The sequence below is a fragment of the Sciurus vulgaris genome (genome assembly GCF_902686455.1).
Source record: "Sciurus vulgaris genome assembly, chromosome: 17".
Lineage (NCBI taxonomy): Eukaryota > Metazoa > Chordata > Mammalia > Rodentia > Sciuridae > Sciurus > Sciurus vulgaris.
The window spans coordinates 61,543,489-61,563,152 of NC_136478.1; the positions used below are offsets into that span (position 1 = coordinate 61,543,489).

General features: G+C 47.2%; 1 protein-coding gene across 2 annotated transcripts in view; it reads right to left on the reverse strand.

Moving 5' to 3' along the window:
• Nucleotides 1–4,202: 4,202 nt before the first annotated feature.
• The window catches only part of VRK3 (VRK serine/threonine kinase 3), a 34,285-nt gene continuing 18,823 nt past the window's right edge, over nt 4,203–19,664 (reverse strand). For both annotated transcript variants that reach the window (XM_079117044.1, XM_079117043.1), the window contains 5 exons: nt 17,722–17,854; nt 16,403–16,523; nt 10,920–10,978; nt 7,716–7,875; nt 4,203–4,555 (listed from right to left, as the gene is read on the reverse strand). In XM_079117044.1, coding sequence (XP_078973170.1) covers nt 7,727–7,875; nt 10,920–10,978; nt 16,403–16,523; nt 17,722–17,854 — 462 coding nt within the window. In that variant the 3' untranslated portion in view covers nt 4,203–4,555; nt 7,716–7,726. The remainder of the gene's footprint in view (nt 4,556–7,715; nt 7,876–10,919; nt 10,979–16,402; nt 16,524–17,721; nt 17,855–19,664) is intronic.

Sequence of the window (19,664 nt, forward strand, 5' to 3'; positions counted from 1 at the left end):
ATTAAAATTCGTGATGAAAAAGGAAATATCACACAGACACCATTGAAATCCATAACATAATGAGAAGTTACTTTGAAAATCTATATGCCAACAAAATAGAAAATACTGAAGACACTGAAAAATTTCTAGAGACATATGATCCTTCCAAACTGAGCCAGGAGGACATACACAATTTAAACAGATCAATATCAAGCAATGAAATAGAAGAAGCCATCAAAATCCTACCAACCAAGAAAAGCCCAGGACCAGATGGATTCTCAGCTGAGTTCTACAAGACCTTCAAAGAAGAACTCATTCCAATACTTCTCAAAGTATTCCAGGAAATAGAAATGGAGGGTACCCTACCAAACTCATTCTATGAAGCTAATATCACCCTCATACCCAAACCAGGAAAAGACACATCAAGGAAAGAAAATTTTAGACCAATATCCTTGATGAATATAGACACAAAGATCCTTAACAAAATACTGGCAAACTGTATCCAAAAACATTTTAAGAAGATAGTGCACCACGATCAAGTGGGGTTCATCCCGGGAATGCAAGGTTGGTTCAACATCTGTAAATCAATAAATGTAATCCATCATGTCAAGAGACTTAATCATATGGTTATTTCAATTGACGCAGAAAAAGCATTCGACAAAATACAATACCCCTTCATGTTCAAAACACTAGAAAAAATAGGGAGAGTAGGAACATACTTGAACATTGTAAAGGCTATTTATGCTAAGCCCACGGCCAACATCATTCTTAATGGAGAAAAATGGAAAGCATTCCCTTTAAAAACAGGAACAAGATACGGATGCCCTCTTTCACCACTTCTTTTCAACATCATCCTTGAAATACTAGCCAGAGAAATTAGACAGACTAAAGAAATTAAAGGGGTACAAATAGGAAAAGAAGAACTCAAGCTGTCACTATTTGCTGATGATATGATTCTCCATTTAGAGGATCCAAAAAACTCTTCCAAAAAACTTCTAGATCTCATCAATGAATTCAGCAAAATAGCAGGATATAAACTCAACACACATAAATCTAAAGCATTTTTATACATAAGTGGTGAAACATGTGAAATGAGGAGTACAACTCCATTTGCAATAGCCTCAAAAAACAAAAAACAAAACAAAACAAAACAAAACAAAAAACAAAAAACTTGGGAATCAATCTAACCAAAGAGGCGAAAGATCTCTACAATGAAAACTACAAAACATTGAAGAAAGAAATTAAGACCTTAGAAGATGGAAAGATCTCCCATGTTCTTGGATAGGCAGAATTAATATTATCAAAATGGCCATACTTCCAAAGGTGCTATACAGATTTAATGCAATCCCAATTAAAATCCCTATGACATTTCTCATAGAAACAGAAAAAGCAATCATGAAATTCATCTGGAAGAATAAAAGACCAAGAATTGCCAAAGCAATCCTGGGCAGGAAGAGTAACAAAAATGGCATGGTACTGGCACCAAAATAGACAGTAGATCAATGATACAGGATAGAAGACACAGAAACATGCCCACATAAGTACAGTACCCTCATACTAGACAAAGGTGCCAAAAACTTAAAATGGAGAAAAGACAGCCTGTTCAACAAATAGTACTGGGAAAACTGGAAATTCATATGCAGTAAAATGAAACTAAACCCCTATCTCTTACCCTGTACAAAATGCAACTTGAAATTGATCAAGGATCTAGGAATTAGACCTGAGACCCTTCACCAAATAGAAGAAAATGTAGGCTCGAATCTCCATCATGTTGGCTTAGGACCAGACTTCCTTAACAAGATCCCCATAGCGCAAGAAATAAAAGCAACAATCAATAAATGGGATAGATTAAAACTAAAAAGGTTTTTCTCAGCACAGGAGACAATTAATAATGTGAAGAGAGCCTACAGAGTGGGAGAAAATCTTTTCCACACACACTTCAGACAGAGCACTCATCTTCAAAGTTTATAAAGAACTTAAAAAACTTAACACCAAAAATACAAAGAACCCAATCAATAAATGGGCTAAGGAAATGGGCAGACACATCACAGAAGACATACAGGTGATCAACAAATTATGAAAAAGTGCTCATCATCCTTAGTAATTAGGGAAATGCAAATTAAAACCACCCTAAGATTTCATCTAACTCCAATTAGAATGGCTATTATCAGGAACACAAGCAATAAGTGTTGGTGTGGATGTGGGGAAAAATGCACTCATCCATTGCTGGTGGAGTTGCAAATTGGTGCAGCCTTTCTGGAAAGCAGTATGGAGATTCCTCAGAAAGCTTGGAATGGACTCATCATTTGACCCAGCTATCCCACTCCTTGGTTTATACCCAAAGGACTTAAAATCAGCATACCTCAGTGATGCAGCCACATCAATGTTCCTAACAGCTCAATTCACAATAGCTAGATTGTGGAACCAACCTAGATGCCCTTCAATTGATGAATGGATAAATGTGTGTGGTATATATACACAATGGAATATTACTCAGCCATAAAGAATAAAAAAATTATGGCATTTGCTGGTAAATGGATGAAGTTGGAAAATATGCTAACTGAAATAGGCCAAGCCCAAAAAACCAAAGGCCAAATATTTTCTCTGGTAAGTGCATGATAATATCTAACGAGGGGGGAGGTGATGGTGGAAAGAGAAGAATGAAGGAACTTTGGATGATGTAGAGGAAAAAGGGGTGGGAGGGGGTAGGGATGGAAAAATAGTAGAATGAAACAGATAGTATTACCCTATATATATATGTGTGTGTGATTACATGAATGGTGTGAATCTACGTTGTGTACAACCATAGATATGAAAAGTTGTACCCCCCCAAAAAAAGCCAAAAAACAAAAAACAAAACACCACTACTGGGTTGGGATCATGGCTCAGTGGTAGAGCGCTTACCTAGCATGTGAGGCACTGGGTTTGATTCTCAGCACCACATGTAAATAAATAAAACAAAGTCCATTGAGAACTAAAAAAAATATTAAAAAAACAACAGCAACAAGAACACCACCACCATCATTAACTTCTGATTAACTTGAAGCCTGGGGTCCATTCTGTGTTGGGGCTGGGGGAAGAGAACCAGCTGAGCTCTGTCCCGGCCATGGCAGCATGTGAAGTGTCTCCACTCCCCTGTGCTGTGAGTTAATTAAACATCTTTTCTTCATAAAGCAATCTTTGGCACTTTGTTACAGTAGTGAAAAACTGACTAACGCAAAATACCTGGTGACTATTTGTTGATTAAAAATAGGAAGGAGTATGGAAAAGAGGAAGGGAAAGAGAATGGAAGGATGAGTCACATATGAATTAATGGATGAATGGATGAAAGGGTAGGTGGCTGGATAAATGGAAGAATGGCTGGTCGGGTGTGTATATGAAAAGCCTGTATAGATAAATGAAAGGATGATGTGTTAGTCAGCTTTTCATTGCTGAGAAAAACCTGAGGAAAAACAACTTAGGGGAAGAAAGATTTATTTGGGGTTATAGTTTCAGAGGTTTCATCCATGGTTGGCTGGGTCCATTGCTTTGGATCTGAAGGAAGGCAGAACATCATGGCAGATGGGTTTCTTACCTCATAGCAGCTGGAAAGCACACAGAGGAAGGGACCAGGGACAAGAAAATCCCCAAGTGCATACCTCCAAGGATCCATCTGCTACAGTTTTCACCAACTACCCATTTAGTTATGAATCCCTGAATTAATTAGATGAGGTCAAGCCCTCCTCCTGATCCAATCACTTTCTACAACCCCTCACCTCTGAACACTGCTGTTTAGGGAAACAAGCCTTTGACACATGGCCTTCAGGGGGCAGTTCAGGTCCAAACTGTAACAGAGGATGACTGACAGGACCGAGGGAAGGGCCTGGGTTATGGGCAGTAGTACAACACTTGACTAGCATGCCTGAGGCGCTGGGTGTGACCCCCAGGACCCCCACCCCAACACACACACACAGTGAAGGGGTGGAAAGGTGCATGGAGGGCTGAAGGTCTGGAGTGTGGGATGGAGTCTGGCTATGTTGCCAGGCTGGCCTTGAACTCTTGGGCTCAGTGACCCCCTGCCTCAGCCTTTTGAGTGGCTGGGACCATGGGCATGTGCCACCACCCTCATAAAAGTTGGAATACATGAATGGAAGACTGAATGGGTAGATGAAGGGTTGAAGGGGTGAAAGAAAGGGAAATAAAAGAGCTAAACGTTTCCACAAAGAACTTTTGCAGACACTGCATTTCCCAAAGCTCCAATAAAACGATTTATTGCAAAACTCTAGTGGTGCCAATGGTAGAAGGGTCCTACTGAGGGGCCCAGCCTGCCTGGGAGCTGCGGTCTCCTTCAGCCACAATCCCAGTGACTGAGAGACGATGTTGACAAGGCAGGATGGTTGAGAGGGGGAACTTCACAGTATCTGGAGGGAAACTCTGGTTCTCTGACACTGATCAGAACTGACGTGTCAGGTCTAAGGAAGTGGCAGGAATGCACATTCAAGGGATTTTTCTAGAAGCTTATCTGTGATTAAACAGCAGTCCTTGATTCACATCACTTCAGTTCTTTTTTTCTGTTTTGAACTGCAAGTTGAAAGTTCTGGAAAACAATAAAAATGGTTATAAGTATTTTATTCATTCAGGGAACCCCTACTTCACCCAGGTCTCTACCAGGAACTGGGGACACAGTCATGAGCAACAGGGTCATGGAGCCCTTGAGGCCTTACAACCAGGAGGACAGGGGACCCCACTCCAAATGGGATGAGGGCTGTGCAGAAAGCAGGTGACAAGAAGTGGTGGGCAGACAGTGAAGAGGAGCCTCCCGGGACAATCCCTGAAGGCTTCAGAATCCTGAGGCAATGGCCATGTGAAGATGGGCGGGGGGGGGGGGGGGGGGTGGCCTCCTGACTACAGACATGGCAGGTGCAGAGGTCCTTGGCCTGGTCTGAAACAGGAGGGAAGATGGTGTGCTGGCACACGCAGACCAGGTGCCAGAGGGTAGGGAGGTGCAGTCAACCAAGCAGGCAAGGTGAGGAGCCACCATGAAGCAGAAGTCAGATGACTCTTTGGTTACTCAAGGATCACTGGACTCCTTGGATAACATCTCCTCGTTAAGGGCAGATGAGTGGGTGGCTGCCAAGGGCCAAGCAGATCTAAAATAGCCCTGATCTTGAAGGAGCTGTTAGGTTTCAAGGTTTACCATCTCCATTTGTAGTGAAGTCAGCAATTTTTTGTGGCCTTGGCATCCATGTTGAATATGTTGGACTTTCCGTGCCATAAGTAGGCTCGGCCCCCTGACCCAGATTCCAGGTCTCCATCCAGATATCTACCTCGTGCAACTTCCTCAACTGATAAATACAATTGGAGCTTCTGTCCAAGTCAGGCCAGAGCGTTGGGGATATAGCTCAGTCAGTAGAGTGCTTGCCTTGCAAGCACAAGGCCCTGGGTTCAATCCCCAGTGCTGCAAAAAAAAAAAAAAAAAAAAAAAAAAAAAACCAAAAACAAAAAAAAAACCAAAAAAAAAAAAAAAACCAAAAAAAAACAAAAAAACAAAAACGAAAACAAAAAAACCAAAAAAACCAAAACAACAACAACAACAAAAAAACTCCTCCAGCCAAGTCAGGCCAGGAAAACAGAGATGACAGACACAGATGTGACCCCATCATCACAGGGTTCACTGCTAGCAGGTGACTAAGACAAGTGACCATACGGCAACTGCTGGAGGGAGAAGGTGAGGGAGCCAGGGGTGTCAGGTGGACCATTCTGCTTGGACACTGTGTGGGAGGAGCTGTCTGCTGGGCTGCAGGCTGGGAAGGAGCACGTGTAGTGAAGGTCCTGGTTTTGCTTCTGCAGAGTATCTGGACTGACAGCCTGCCACCTAGTGCTGAATATAAGTGCCCAAACCAGCACTTTCAAGGGCCCAGTATGCAGGCACCATGTGCTCTGCTCATGTGCCATCTCACATTTGCAGCCTTGGACGTCAGAAAAGGTGGCAGGAAAGACAAAGCACTCGCAATCCAAGTGTCACCAGAAAATGATTGTGAAAGGAGACAGTGCCACCCAGGGAGGTTTTGTTCACAATGGGCCTGGACCAGGTTTTCTCGCCACAACAGTGACATCTGGGCAGGTCCTGGGGCAGCCGAGGTGGGGCTCTGCTGTGCACTGAGGATGCTGGGTGGCATCCTGGCCTCTATACTAGATGCCAGTTGCACTGTTCCTTGTTGTGACAGCCAAAAATGTCTCCAGACACTGCCACCCCCCCCCCCCCCCCCGCCCCCGGAGGGCCTGAGTCAGACATGAACTGAGCTTTGATTCCAGAAAACTACAGGGACAGAAAGGATAGCTCCATGAGAGGGAGGGGGTTGGAGAGGCTCCTCCTCAGGACACATCCTGTACTCTCTCACCATCAGTAGTGATGTTAACTGAGTTTTTGACCTTCTAACAACTCCTGCGCAGTCTCACAGGGTACAATGGGTGTCTAGACAGCACAGCCCTGACGGACGGCAATCTCATTATTGCTATCAGAATGATAACCCATCCGCTGATTCACACACACCAGTAGCAGGTCTGGGCATACAGGTGTTCAAGGCAATAATGAAAGAGCCAGGACACCGAGCAAATGTCCGACCACTGGTTGAAAAGCCCAGCCTTCATCTACACAACAGGATACAGTTGTCCCTCAGCATCCTCCAGGATTGGTTCCAGGACCCCAAGGATATCAAAATCCTAGGATGCTCAAGTCCCTTATAGGAAATGAAACAGTGTTTGCAGATAACCTATATACATCCTCCTGTCCACTCTAAGTCACTTCTGGATTCCTAATAATTTCTTGTGCAATGTAAATGCTAGGTAGGGTTGTACTGTACTGTTTAGGGAATAATGACAGAAGTCTGTTGATGCCCAGCAGAGACGTAATTTTTCAAGTATGTTTGATCCACACTGGTTAAGTCTGTCTGTGGGTAGAGAACCCTCTGTTACCAACAGCTGACAGCAGTGACACTATGAAGACCGTGGGCACACTGTGCTGATGAGGGGTGAGTGAGAGAAACATGGGAAAGTGAAGGGAATGTGAAGGGAGTGCGGCAGCGAGGCTGGGCACAGGGCTTGAGGCCGGCCAGCTCACAGGAAAGCAGAGTACAGGTGGGTGGGCAGAGGACACAAGAAGAGGGGTGCACGGATTCCAGAAGGGACAGAAAAGGTTGGAGAGAGACGGGAACACCCTGATGCTATTTTGGAGGCCCTTGAATCCAGTCATTCCTAAAGACCCCCCACCCCCACCCTGCCCGAATCTTCTACTTACATTACCCAACAATCCACCTTTTTCTTTTGGTACCAGGGATGGAACCCTGGGACACTCAACCACTGAGCTACATCCCCAGCCCTTTTTTGCATTTTCTTTAGAGACAGGGTCGCACTGAGTTGCTTAGGGTCTCTCCAACTTGCTGAGACTGGCTTTGAACATGTGATCCTCCTGCCTCAGCCTCCCGAGCTGCTGGGATTACAGGCTGCACCACCATGCCTGGCTCAATCCACCTTTTTCTTAGAACCAAGCTCAGTCAGGTTTTAGCTACTTGCCCTTCCTCCTTCTTGGGGACTGGAAGTATGAGAGCCCCATGGAGAAATCCAGCATCTGTTGGGGAGCTGGCCCTGGCAGAGACCTGGGCTATATCTGGAATTGTCCTTAGGAGCCCTGGGCAGGGGTGGATGGGAGCAGGGAGAAGGGAAGGGATGGGAAAGTGAAGATGCCAAGCTTTCCCCACCTGGATTTCACCTAGGGCACCAGCTGGAGGTCCAAGGGGTCGTAGGGTGACACCCGGAGATCCTGTAGTGGGGCTTCGAGACTGCTCCTCAGCATAGCGTAGGGTGGCTTCTCCTCATACTTGAGGGCCATCACCACCTTCAGGTACTCCTGCAGGGTCTCTGTGGTCAAAACACCCCCCGGCACAGAAGAGGCCTGAGAGGGGCCCCAACCCAGGGCCTCTGGGCTGTGCCCAGAGGCAGCAGGGCAGGGGCACCATAGGGCCCATGGGCTGTCACCAACATGCCCATCTGCTCAGTGCTTCCTTTGTGCTGTCCCATGTGGAGGTGCCAAGAGCACTTGCATTTTTTTCAGTGCTGGGACAATGTCCAAGGTAGGCACCAGTAGAAGGTACCATGGCCACTTGAGTACCCATCAACCAGCCCCATGTCACCAAAACCCCCACCCCTTCTCCATTCTGTGTTGTTCTAAAGAGAATCCTTGCTAACAATGTCATTTTACTTGAATATAAATATTTAGTATGTATTTCTAAACTGGGTGGCAACTCTTCTGCAAAACGCCAGGCAGTGAATGTCTCTGGTCCTGTGACTCTGCTGTGGCATAGAGCAGCCACAGGCCTGAGGGAAACACAAGCAGGGTCAGCTTGTTCATGGTGGCCACAGCTGGAACTATGGGGCCATGAAATGTTCTTCTTTCTGGGTTTTTCAAACATTTACAAATGCAAAGCAATTCTTAATTCACTGGCAGCACAAAAATAGGTAATACTATGAGCAACATGATTTACTAACACTTTAAGAGAGAAAGGCTCTCTTTATTTCAACAGAAAGCAGTGCAAAACCAGGATTGTACTTTTAAAAAGTGCCAATTAGCATGACAGTAATAGTGGTGACAACAGTCCCTACTGGGCAGCGTCTCCCTCTGGCCAGGGTCTATGCTGTACTAATGAGTGGCTGAGGCGACTGCTGGAGTCCAGCACTGCACAGGGTTCTGCATCGACCGTGCTGGGCCACCTACAGGTGGGAGCTACTGTTGGCCCTATTTTAAACCCAGGGAAGCTGAGGCTCAGAGAGGGCACAGTTTTCCACTGGAGGGCCTCAGGCTGGTGTGCCCAACTCCTGGAGGATGATCCTGACCTTGATGACCCCACCCAGATGACCCTGTCCCGACACTATCTTGATCAGAAAAAAATCTCCCAATGGCAATTAACTAACCATGGGCTCACCTTTTATGAAGGGAGAACCAGAGGGAAGCACAGTTTGAGAAGCCTGATCATTACATAGACTGGGGGATTTCAAAAAATCGAAAACTGAGCCCTTACAGCACCAGAGGAGACAAATTCTCCATCTGTTTCTGCCTCCACCTTGGCAACACAGAAGCTCGTCAGGAAGGGCATTGCAAATGACAGCCACAAACACCACCAAAACCAAGCACAGACAGCTTAGATGTGCAATAACAGCGCTGGCTTTACAAATCATGGTGTAGCTGAATTGACACAGCGAAGCCGTGGAGAGAAGCAGCAGGGCGACCAAGGAGCAAGGACATGGGAGAAGAGGCCCGAGGGAAATGCACAATGCAGAAAATGTACGTCAGGTGAGCCCAGTTTTGTTCACAAAACCCAAAATTGTTTAATAAAAACAAGTTTTGCAAAATAATCTCTGTGTGTATCTATCTATGTTTGGGAAGCAGGTAGGAAAAGAACTGGCTGCTGCTGTTTGTGCAGATGGTTTGCAGAGCCTTGGCCAGAGCTGTGCCACCTGCTGAGGAAGGGCCCCCTGCCAGCCCCTCTTCTTACCTGGTGGAGACCATTTCCCCATCTCTTGAGTTTGCACTGGCCTTGTCCCTTACTTTGGTCCAGAGAAGGTGACAGAGGTGGTGTTCTGGGCCACCCACGCTCTGTGGTGCTGGCTCTTGCCCTCATTGGAAGCTGCCCCGAGACCACCATCCCTCCTAGAAGGTGCGTGATCCCACGCGGCAGAGGCGAGCCAGCTCCACAGAGGCCCTCCAGCCCTGCCAGTGCTAAGACCACACGGATCCCCTTGAACCAGCCAGCTCATAGAGCTGTCACAAGCTGCACTACAAGAATGTCCCCTGGCAAGACAAGCAGAACCTTCCAGATGAACCCAGCCCAACTGCTGTCCTGCAGCATCCTAACACATGACATAGGGCCTGTTGGGGTGCCATGGAGCAATAGGTGTCTGGCATACACACTCACCATACTACTGACATTGATGGAGATTGGGGGTTTTGTTTTTGGCTTGCAGTGCTAGGGATGGAACCGGGCCCCCCACATGCTAGGCAAGGGCTCTACCACTGAGCTAGCCCCAGCCACGGGGCTTCTATTTTTTTGTTTTTGATTTTGGTCCTGGGGATTGAACCCAAGGGTGCTTTACCACTGAGCTACATACCCAGCCCTTTTTTATTTTGTATTTTGAGATACGGTCTTACTAAGTTGCTTAGGGCCTTGCTAAATTGCTGAACTGAACTTGCAATCCTCCTGCTTTAGCCTCTCAAGTTGCTGGGATTATAGGTGTGTGCCACTGCACCCAACCAGAACTTGCTTTTAAACACAGGACTGGGGAAGGACATAGAAAGGGGCAGAAACGTTCAAATGTTTTTGTTCTTTTGGTACTGGAGAGTGAACCCAGGGGTGCTTAGCCACTGGGCCATATCCCCAGATCTTTTTATTTTTTATTTTGAGACAGGGTCTTGCTAAGTTGCTTAGGGCCATGCCAAGTTGCTGAGGCTGGCTTTGAACTTGTGATCCGCCTGCCTCAACCTCCTGATCCACTGAGATTACAGGCATGCACCACCATGCCTAACATACAAACACATTTTAAAAAAATACTGATTTATGTGTATTTTATTACAATGAAAAATACTGACAACATTCTACAAGTGCTAACATAGGAAATCTCAAAGATATACTCATCTCAAATGGGGAAAAATAATCCTGATTGGAGACCAACATGTATAATATCATTCTGTTAAGAAAATTAGTTCTATGCATTTTCTTTTTTGGTTATTGTTCATGAGTTGTTTTGAAGAATTTTGTTCTTCTACAAGGGACACATACTACATGTGCAATCTGGAAAACTCAAAAAAACCAAGGAGTTAAAGGGATATAAAAAGAGACCCAATGCAAGATGGATCCAAGCTGCCTGGCCCTGTCTGGGGCTTGCCCGTTCCCTCCCACTTCAGGACATACCTGAGGGCTTGATCCAGGAGCGACGCAGTCCCACAAGGAGCTCTGGGTTGTCAAGATACCTGCAGGGACGGAAGCGCATGTGAAAAGTCTTTTAGGGAAAGGAGAGCAACTTTGCAAAGTGAAGTGTAATACATACAGTCAATTCTTGTTACTTATGGTGGTTGTGTTCTTGAGAGTCACTATGAAAGCTGAATTAGTGAATATGGAGCCCTGGGTCCCAGGGAAAAAACACTGCATTCCTGTGGGCCTCTGGTCACATTTCCATCAACCAAGGAACACGTAACCTTGATGCTTGTTGTTTGTTTTCTGGTGCTGGAACCCAGGGCCTTGTGCATGCTGAGCACACATTCTGCCACTGAGCTACATCCCTCCCCAAACCTTGTTTTACATGTTTACATGTGCTGATGCTGGAAGACACCTTGCTTAATAAAAGGTTGAGTGATTAACCTTGAACTCATGGCCATTGGTACTCTAACTCAGGTCTGGAGGAAGTTTCTCTAACACATATATGACAGTCTGTTTGTTCTTGGGGACATCAGCCAGCACTTCAGTACTAGGCTGGGTGACTGTTTTGACAGAAATCACTTAACAGCATAAAAATGTGAAAAACATATCATGAAAGAGACAGTAAAAAGGACACTTTATGTAGTATAAGAGCTGAAACCAGGAGGCAGAATGTTGCCTGGTACCACTGTCAGCTGGGCATGTGTGTGTTGAGTGACAAGTTTTTCTCTACTCTGCATGTGCCCACAAATGACCACTGTAAGAATTGATTTTGTGGCTACAATTACATTTAGTGAGTGGGGAAATCACAATATAGAATCTTTGGATAAATGAGGATTGACTGCACATGCATACACACGCAGAGCACAGATACACATACGAACACACACGTGACCTTTCGGATCACTAGGAATAACGGAAATTCATCCAGTGCCTTTGCTCCTTCCTCAGGGCCCCTGCCCCAGTGTTTCCTCTCTGGTCTACACTGCCAGGCTGCCTCCCCAGCACACACCTAGTCACTGGGCACTGTCCCTGTCTTTGCTGACCCATGTCCACAAGTCCCCAGGCCCCATCTTCCTGCTTCCCCGTTTTCTCTGCCCCATTGCCACCTGTCCTGTGGCACAGGGCCCAGTTCAGGCCTCCTCCCTGGGCTCCAGGCAACCCCCACAGGAGCCCAGAATCCTTCTATGACCAGTGCTAACCCTGCCCTTCCCTGCTCACAGCTCTCCTGTGGCTCCCCAGTGCACTGAATTACCCCCAATCCTTACCAGGGCAGCCACACATGGCTCCTGGCCTCTGCTGCCAGGGATGGCCTTTCTCAACCCTGGCTCCAAGCCCCAGGCAGATGGCTGTTCTCCCTTCAGGATGCAGCTCAAGAGCTCGGTCTCCTAAGCCTCCCCTGATCCTCCCAGGCAGAGGAAGGTGATCCCCTCCAGATGCCTGTGTACCATGCTTACGTCACTACCACTTTATGCAGCCTTCCACATGCCATTTTTAAGGGTGGGTTCCTGTCCCAGCAGCCTCAGGACACGTGGTGAATAATGAAGTAAGTGAGCAAGTTATGGCACAAAACAGCTGTGCCGTCAGCAGGAGGCTGTAAGCTGCAGGAGCAAGCCACTGTGCTTCTGCAGAGCTTCCTGACCCTGGGCAACCATAGGAATGGGGACCAATCTGATGCTCAGCAAGGGGCTCGCACAGCCTGTGGGAATCCAAATCTATATCCTCTTTTATTAATTCATTCCCTCATGTATTTTAAAAAATGAATAAATCTGTTGGACGAATGGAAAAAGGCCACACACCCCTATAAAACGTCCTAGAGGTCAGGGTGCCAGAAATCATGCTTGTTGCAACCCAGCCCCCAATGGTCCTTGAGGCTACCACACTAAGTCGCCAAGTGGATGAGCTGGGAGTGGCGGGCATTTGGACAGCATCAACATCAGCCCTGCTACCAGATGCCCTCTGGTTGGGGGTCACAGCTGGGCTCTGGGATTAGCTTCCTATGTTGATATCATTGACATTAAAGTGACCACAATGACCTATTTTATGTACTCTACACCTGTTGGTGAGGGCAAACCTCTTATGTGAAGCATGTCACATCCACCTCAAGTATCTGGTAGGGCTGGAGATGTAGCCCAGTGGTACGGTGCTTGCCTAGTACACATGAGGCCCTGGGAATCTAACCCAGCAAAACAAAAAATAACGAAGTCTGCGGTAAGGGGGAGGGTGGAAGGGTTGTGAAATAGTGGAAAGAGTGTCCTCAGAGGATGTGGAGGGAGGATTCAACCCAGGGGAGTCAGTGTGGTTTCACGGATGGGGAGGCACCCTGAGCTGCTTCATATCTGGGTCCCTCCAGCAGAGACTGGCATGTGCATGTCCCCAGGAAAAACTGAGTGAATAAATGAGTCACCGAGTGACCAGAAGTTCAAATATGTGCTCTGTCTGCCTAGAAACTGTGCCTGGGGCAGTGCCTGCTTTCTCTGCTTCCCACTGTGTGCTCCCTCCCAGTTCGTCCTACTGGGGCCACCAGGTCAGTCTGACCTGTGTCCACTCTGAGGTGGGGCTGGCTCACACAGTCACTCATTAGTCATTCACTCCATTACTACTTCTTGCACACCACAATGCACGCTCCATTGTTGAGAGGAAGGTGTGCGCCTGCTGAAGGGGGTTGGGGCCCTCCCCCACCCTCGAGGGGAAGCCGGTGTCCACTGTGCTTGTGTGGCAGGGCTCTGAGGCGCCCTTGTGAGCGCAGTGCAGCCTGGTCCTAACCCATGCAACAGAAGCCCACACAGGAGCACTCACAGGCTTCAGGCACGTGTGTCCACTCTGTGCTTTGAATCCCAAATCCCGAGACTCAAGGTTTCCCTGGCCCCATTTCAAGGAACCTTTGTCTCACTGCCTTGGGTGGAAAACCAGCACCATATGCTGGGACTAGAAACCAGCCATAAAAGTAAGTTGCAAAACAGGGCAAGGGATTCTCATTCCTGTGGCTTTAACACAGAGATGCCTTGTAACTTGGAGCTGAAGGCCTGTCTGTCCCCCATTTCTATAGAGATGTTCAGGGCAAGTGGGTGCCAAAGTGAGATGCCTTCCTTGCCACCATTTAAAGCCTTGCTGACCCTTAAGAGAGATTCACCTTTTGCCATTGCTGTTGAGATCCACCCTGGATGTTAAGCCACACCCCAACTGTCCTGGTGAACACTCAGGGGTCTGACCCCTGACATGACATGAGCTTCATTCTTCAGCTCTTTACTGTCTGACCCCCAAGTAAGATGTGAGCTCTCTGAGGGCAGGGACTTGTCTTTCCTCAGTAACCCCAGGGCCTGGAACAGAGGCAGGCACAGCAGAGGTGTCTGATATCTGCTGAGTAAAGGAAGCAACCAGACACCCCCAACAGTTGGGATAAGCCGCCAACATTTGGCACTGAAGTGAGAGGAACTATTTCTGGGGTTGAATGGCTTGTATTTGAGTCCAAGTGCCTTTACCTAGTCGCCATGTGACCTGGTCGATGACCTGGAGTACTAAGAACACTCACCTCAGCATTGTCCTGACAGAAGAGCTGAGTGCGGAGCCCAGCACAGACAATAAATGACAAATGTCAATCATGCCTAGGTCACAGCTATGAGCAAGTCAATGTGACAGGGACAAGTACTGAGCATGTGCAAGAAGGAAACACGATCCAGTGGGAAGGGGGAACAGAGCCTGGGGGAGGATGAAATTAAAGGCTTTGTACCATTTGTGCCAATCAAACACACATCCAGCAACTTCGCACAGTGTCAGGGACAGACACATTTAGGCAAACAAATTTAGAATTCAGAAGTAGTGAAGCAGCGACATAGTTAAAGTTTAAAAATAACACAGAGTGACAGAAAGCAGAAAACAGTGGAACTGAGAGTGTACAGTAGCTCCCCTTATCAGTGTTTTTGCCCTCTGTGGTTTAATTTGTGGTCAATAAGAAGAAAGATGATTAAGAATAATAAGATATTCAGCAGGGGCAGGCCACGTCCATGTAAGTTTTATTACAGTATTGTCACAACTTGTTACAAGTTAGTGTCACCAATCCCATACAGGTGCCTAATTTATAAATTAGACTATCATAGACAATATACACACATATGGTACAGGATGTACAGCATCTGGTACCACCTGCTCTTGTAGGCGCTTACTGTAAAATGGATAAGGGGAGGTTACCACAGTATCATTTACACAAACAAAACACACAGGACAACCGTGTATCATTCAAGGACACAGACACATCTATATAAAAACTGATTTAGAAGTAGGAGTCAAAAATAGTGAACTCAGTGAGGTGCAATGACGTGGCTGAAGTTGGAAAATACTGCACTAAGTGGAGAGTCAGAAACATGTGATTCAGAGCACAGCATCACTCACGCAAATAACAGCAGGGCCACCATGCAACTGTAAGGAGCAAATACATCTAAGCAAACATATCAACAGTTGTACATTAAGGGTGTTTGAATGGCTATCCATAGTTGAGAAAAAGGAGACAGGAAACATGGAGGGGTAAAGTAAAATGAGAGCGAGGCTCAACACACACCAGGGATGCTGCACTTAGAACCAGAAAGTGTGCTCATGGAGAGCTCATCCCCTTCTTGCGGAGCACACCTTCCCAGACAGCCTCATCCTCTCCTGGGGCTTCAGTGGACATTTCCCCAAGACAGCCCCAGGTCTGTGCCTTCACTTAGATGTCACTCCTGCACTTCAGATGGGAACAGCAACTGCCTCCTGGGCACAGGTCACCCTTCCAGTCTATACCAGGCCCCGAATCCACCTTTGGACCTCAGGGCTTCCCTGTAGCCAGTTCCCCACTGTCCTCGGTACTGAACCACATACTGCAGCAGTCCCCAAAGTCCACCTTCTCACTGCCCTTGGTGTGGATCCCCCATCCCCCAGTGCAGCTCTTCCCTGCGATCTGGCTGCACACCACAGCACTTCCCCCAAGTCCGACACTTCTGCTGTCCTTGGTGCTAAATGTCTAGGTTTTGTAAGCAGAGAGGAGGCAATGACACTGGTGGCATGGACACTGGATGGCTGGTGCTGGACGCTGAGCCAGGGCCTGGGCCCACTGGCTCAGGTTGCCTGTGTATATGTGAAATTGAAAGTCATGGGGTCCTGCACATGGTGAGCATGAGGTCCTATGCTAAGTGCTATGTGTGCCTGACTCCCTGAGTCGTTCCACAGTCCTGTGACGTAGGTGCTGAATGCACAGCCTCTCCTGGAAGCACCAAGGCCTGTGGAAGGCCAGCTGCTCATCCAACACCCCACAGGGGTGGGACCAGAATTCGACCACATGTTCTCTCACCTGCTGCAATGGACAGCACAGCACGTGCCTGAGAGAGCAGACACCTTGGTTCTATGAGACACTACTGCCCCTTCCTTCCTGCCCCATTGCAACCTAAGCTCCTCCTCCACTTGGGAGGGGTACCAGGCCAGTGCTGGGTTTTGTTGAGCCCCAGACTCACTTCTGTTTCTGCTTCATGATAGCCTCAGTGTTGGGAAGACAGTTTGTCCATGGCAGGAGTCCGTAGAGCCACTTCAGCATACAGTAGCCCAGGGTCTGGAGGTCGCTACGGCGGGAGGGCCCTGGGGAGGGAGGGGAAGAGGCAGCAGCTGAGTCTGGATGTTCCACTCTCTGATGTGTCTACTCTTTCCTTCTGTCTCTTCTACTCCACCTTGAACTCCTGCTCCCCATGCAGCCAGGCACTCTGTCTCACACATCTGCCTGCTCTGCCCCCGAGTGCTCTCTCATCCACCCACCCCTTTGTCCCTCACCAGCCCACACCCGCATCACTCATGCACTCACTCAGCGGGTCCCAACACCCATGTGCCTGGCCCCATCTCACAACCTCAACACCCTGCGCTCAACAGTCTCGTGGGAAAGCAGTACAGTGTGGAGCTGCCACAAAGGACACAGGATAGGGCAGAAAGGAGCCCAGGAGTGGGTACTGAACCCATCCTTAGTAGGAAAGAGTGAAGGAGACTGAGGTTTTATTTTCTGTACACCTTCCAAATCATATAATTAGACAATTTTTTGAGAAAGCACTGAGCAAATACCAAGTGCTGAATGTGCCAACTGTGTGCTGATGCTGGAGGCAGAGGGGCCACTCCTACCCTAGGGAGCTCAGTCTGGTGGGGGGATGTGAGCAGGCACTTGGATGGTTTTGAGAAAGAAGGGCTCAGGAATCTGCGCTGGGCCATCTTCCCACTGGATAATCTCATACTTTCTCAGGGCTTCTGCTGATGACCCCTGAAATACTACAGAAGTCTGGGCCTCTGCCAAGACACCACTCCCACGCATGGAGAGCCAACTGCCTACTCAACTGCCCCTCTGGGATGACTCTAAGGAAACTCTCATCTTCAAAGTCTACATTAGACATAAAACCCCTCTGAACTCAGGGATTCCCTGGCACTTGGGATTGAACCCAGAGGCACTTTACCTCCAAGCTATGTCCCCCTTAGTGAGACAGGGTCTCACTAAGTTGCTTAGGGCCTGCTAAGTTGCTGAGGCTGGCTTTGAACTTGCGATCCTCCTGTCTCAGCTTCCTGGAGTCACTGGGACTACAGGAGTGTGCCACTGTGCCCTCTTACCTGCTGTTCTTGGTGCTGAATTCTACAACTCTCCACTGCCCAGTGCCAGGTCTGCACAGGAGCCCACAGTTCCAAGTCCCCATCAAGGTGCCCTTAAACCTCTTCTGTCTGGTCATGTGCTACCGTGGTTGTGAACCCCTAGAACTGCCCTTCTGTGAGAGCATGTTTCACGGTCCTGAGTCTGCCCTCTTACCGCATCCCTTATGTAGGTCCATGCTGATGAACTCGAGGTCCCCATCATGTGGGCTCCTGCTGCCTTCTGAGTATGCCACGTGTCTGCCACTTGGGCAGTAGCGGAAGGTGAAGCCGTAGCCCACCAGAGTCACCTGTAGACATGGGGAGAAGTCATACAAAGTGAAGATTAAGAGCACCAACTCTGGAGTCAGAGACTCTACTTGTGGGTATAATGTGAAATAGCCTATTCATCATAGATGATAGGTTAACCTCTAAACTTCTAAAACTAGACCACGTTCATAGTAAAAATGCCAAACAATTTAGAAAGGTATGGAATGAAAAGAACACAAACCAATATCCATTTCCCTGGGTCCAAAAACCCACTGCCCAAAATGAACCACTAGTAAAGAGTTTCTTAGGCATTGTGCCAAATGGTTTCTTTAAATAACCAGGTAAAGAAAAATGGGCAGGGAGGGCTCTTGCCTCTACAAGGGTACCACCCTGTACCTCCTGTTGGGTGTCCAGGTTTCAGCACTTTAGCAGTGGTCAGGTCCCTGACTTAGAGCCTGATGGTCTGGGTTCTGTCAGTTCAGCCCTTTGGTACAATTAGAAGTTATGAAACTTCTCTATGTTTTGATCCCTGCACTTGCAAAATAATGACAAAGGAGTCCCTTCCTCAAAGGGCTGCTGTAAATTCAGCTTAACTGAATTTAAAATGAAAGTAAAGTGCTTATCTGTGAAATACACAAAGTTAAAATTAACCACATCTTATTTTAATGGCTGCTTCTTATTGTACCAAATGGATAGTGGGTAACTGCTACTTTGGTCTGCGTGGGACCTATTCCCCCCACTTCTTCTGGTTACAGTTTGTGATGATCCGTTTTCTTCTGTGGTAATCTGCCTGGCCCATGGGGGTAGCTGAACACTTGGCCAAACATTATTCTGGTGTGTCTCTGTGCGTGTTTCTGCATGAGAGTAACATTTGAACTGGCAGAGGGAGCACAGGAGATTGCCCTTCTAATGCAGGTGGGCCTCATCTCATCCACTGAAGATGGGGTCAGAACAGAAGAGCTGAGTAAGAGGAGATCCCCTCCTGACTGAGTGAGCAGGCACCAGGCATTTCCTGCCTTTGGACCTGGACTGAATGAAACAGGCTCTTTGGGTCTTGAGCCTACTGGCCTTTGGACTGGAACTTCTATCATCAGCTCTCCTGGCTTGTCCACCAAAGACCTTGGGATTGCTCAGCCTCCACAATCATACAAGCCAGTTCCCTATAATAAACCTGTGTATAATGCCTGCCCCTTGTTGGATCTGCGTCCCTGAAGAGTCCTACTAAGTAATATACAGTTCTGGATTTTCCTCTGGGACTGCCCTTTCCCAACTCTCACTCTATACAGTACAGGGATCCGGATTTACCTAACCCGTTTATGCTGGGGTTGCTAAGTGCCAGCTATTTAAGTGTAATTTGCTGGTATCAATTTTGTTACTATGAGGGATCAGTCTGCCTGATAGTGAGCAATGAGGAAGCAAGAAGGGCCCAGAGATGGAAGAGCCAGCTTCCCAATGAAGGGCTTGAGTGCCTAGATCCAGTCACACCTGAAGAAAGTAAAGCCCTGATTTTTCCATCCCATGGATCAATAAATTGCACATATACATTCTTATTAGTACTTTTTAAGTCATGTTAAATTTGTTTACTGAAAAAGTAAACAATTTACTTTAAAATACTATTTAATCAGCAATCCACTGGGAGTATTATGTTTATATGTACACATATATACATGAATACATACATACATGCACATACTTAAGACATTTCCCATTTATTATTATAACCATCTTGTGCATGTTCCTTTGTGCATATATTTTTGAAAAGCCCTATGGATAAATGGCTAGGATACATTCCTGCAAGAGAAACTGATGAATCAAAACACAGAGGCATTGAAAATTGTGATTGCTATCTCC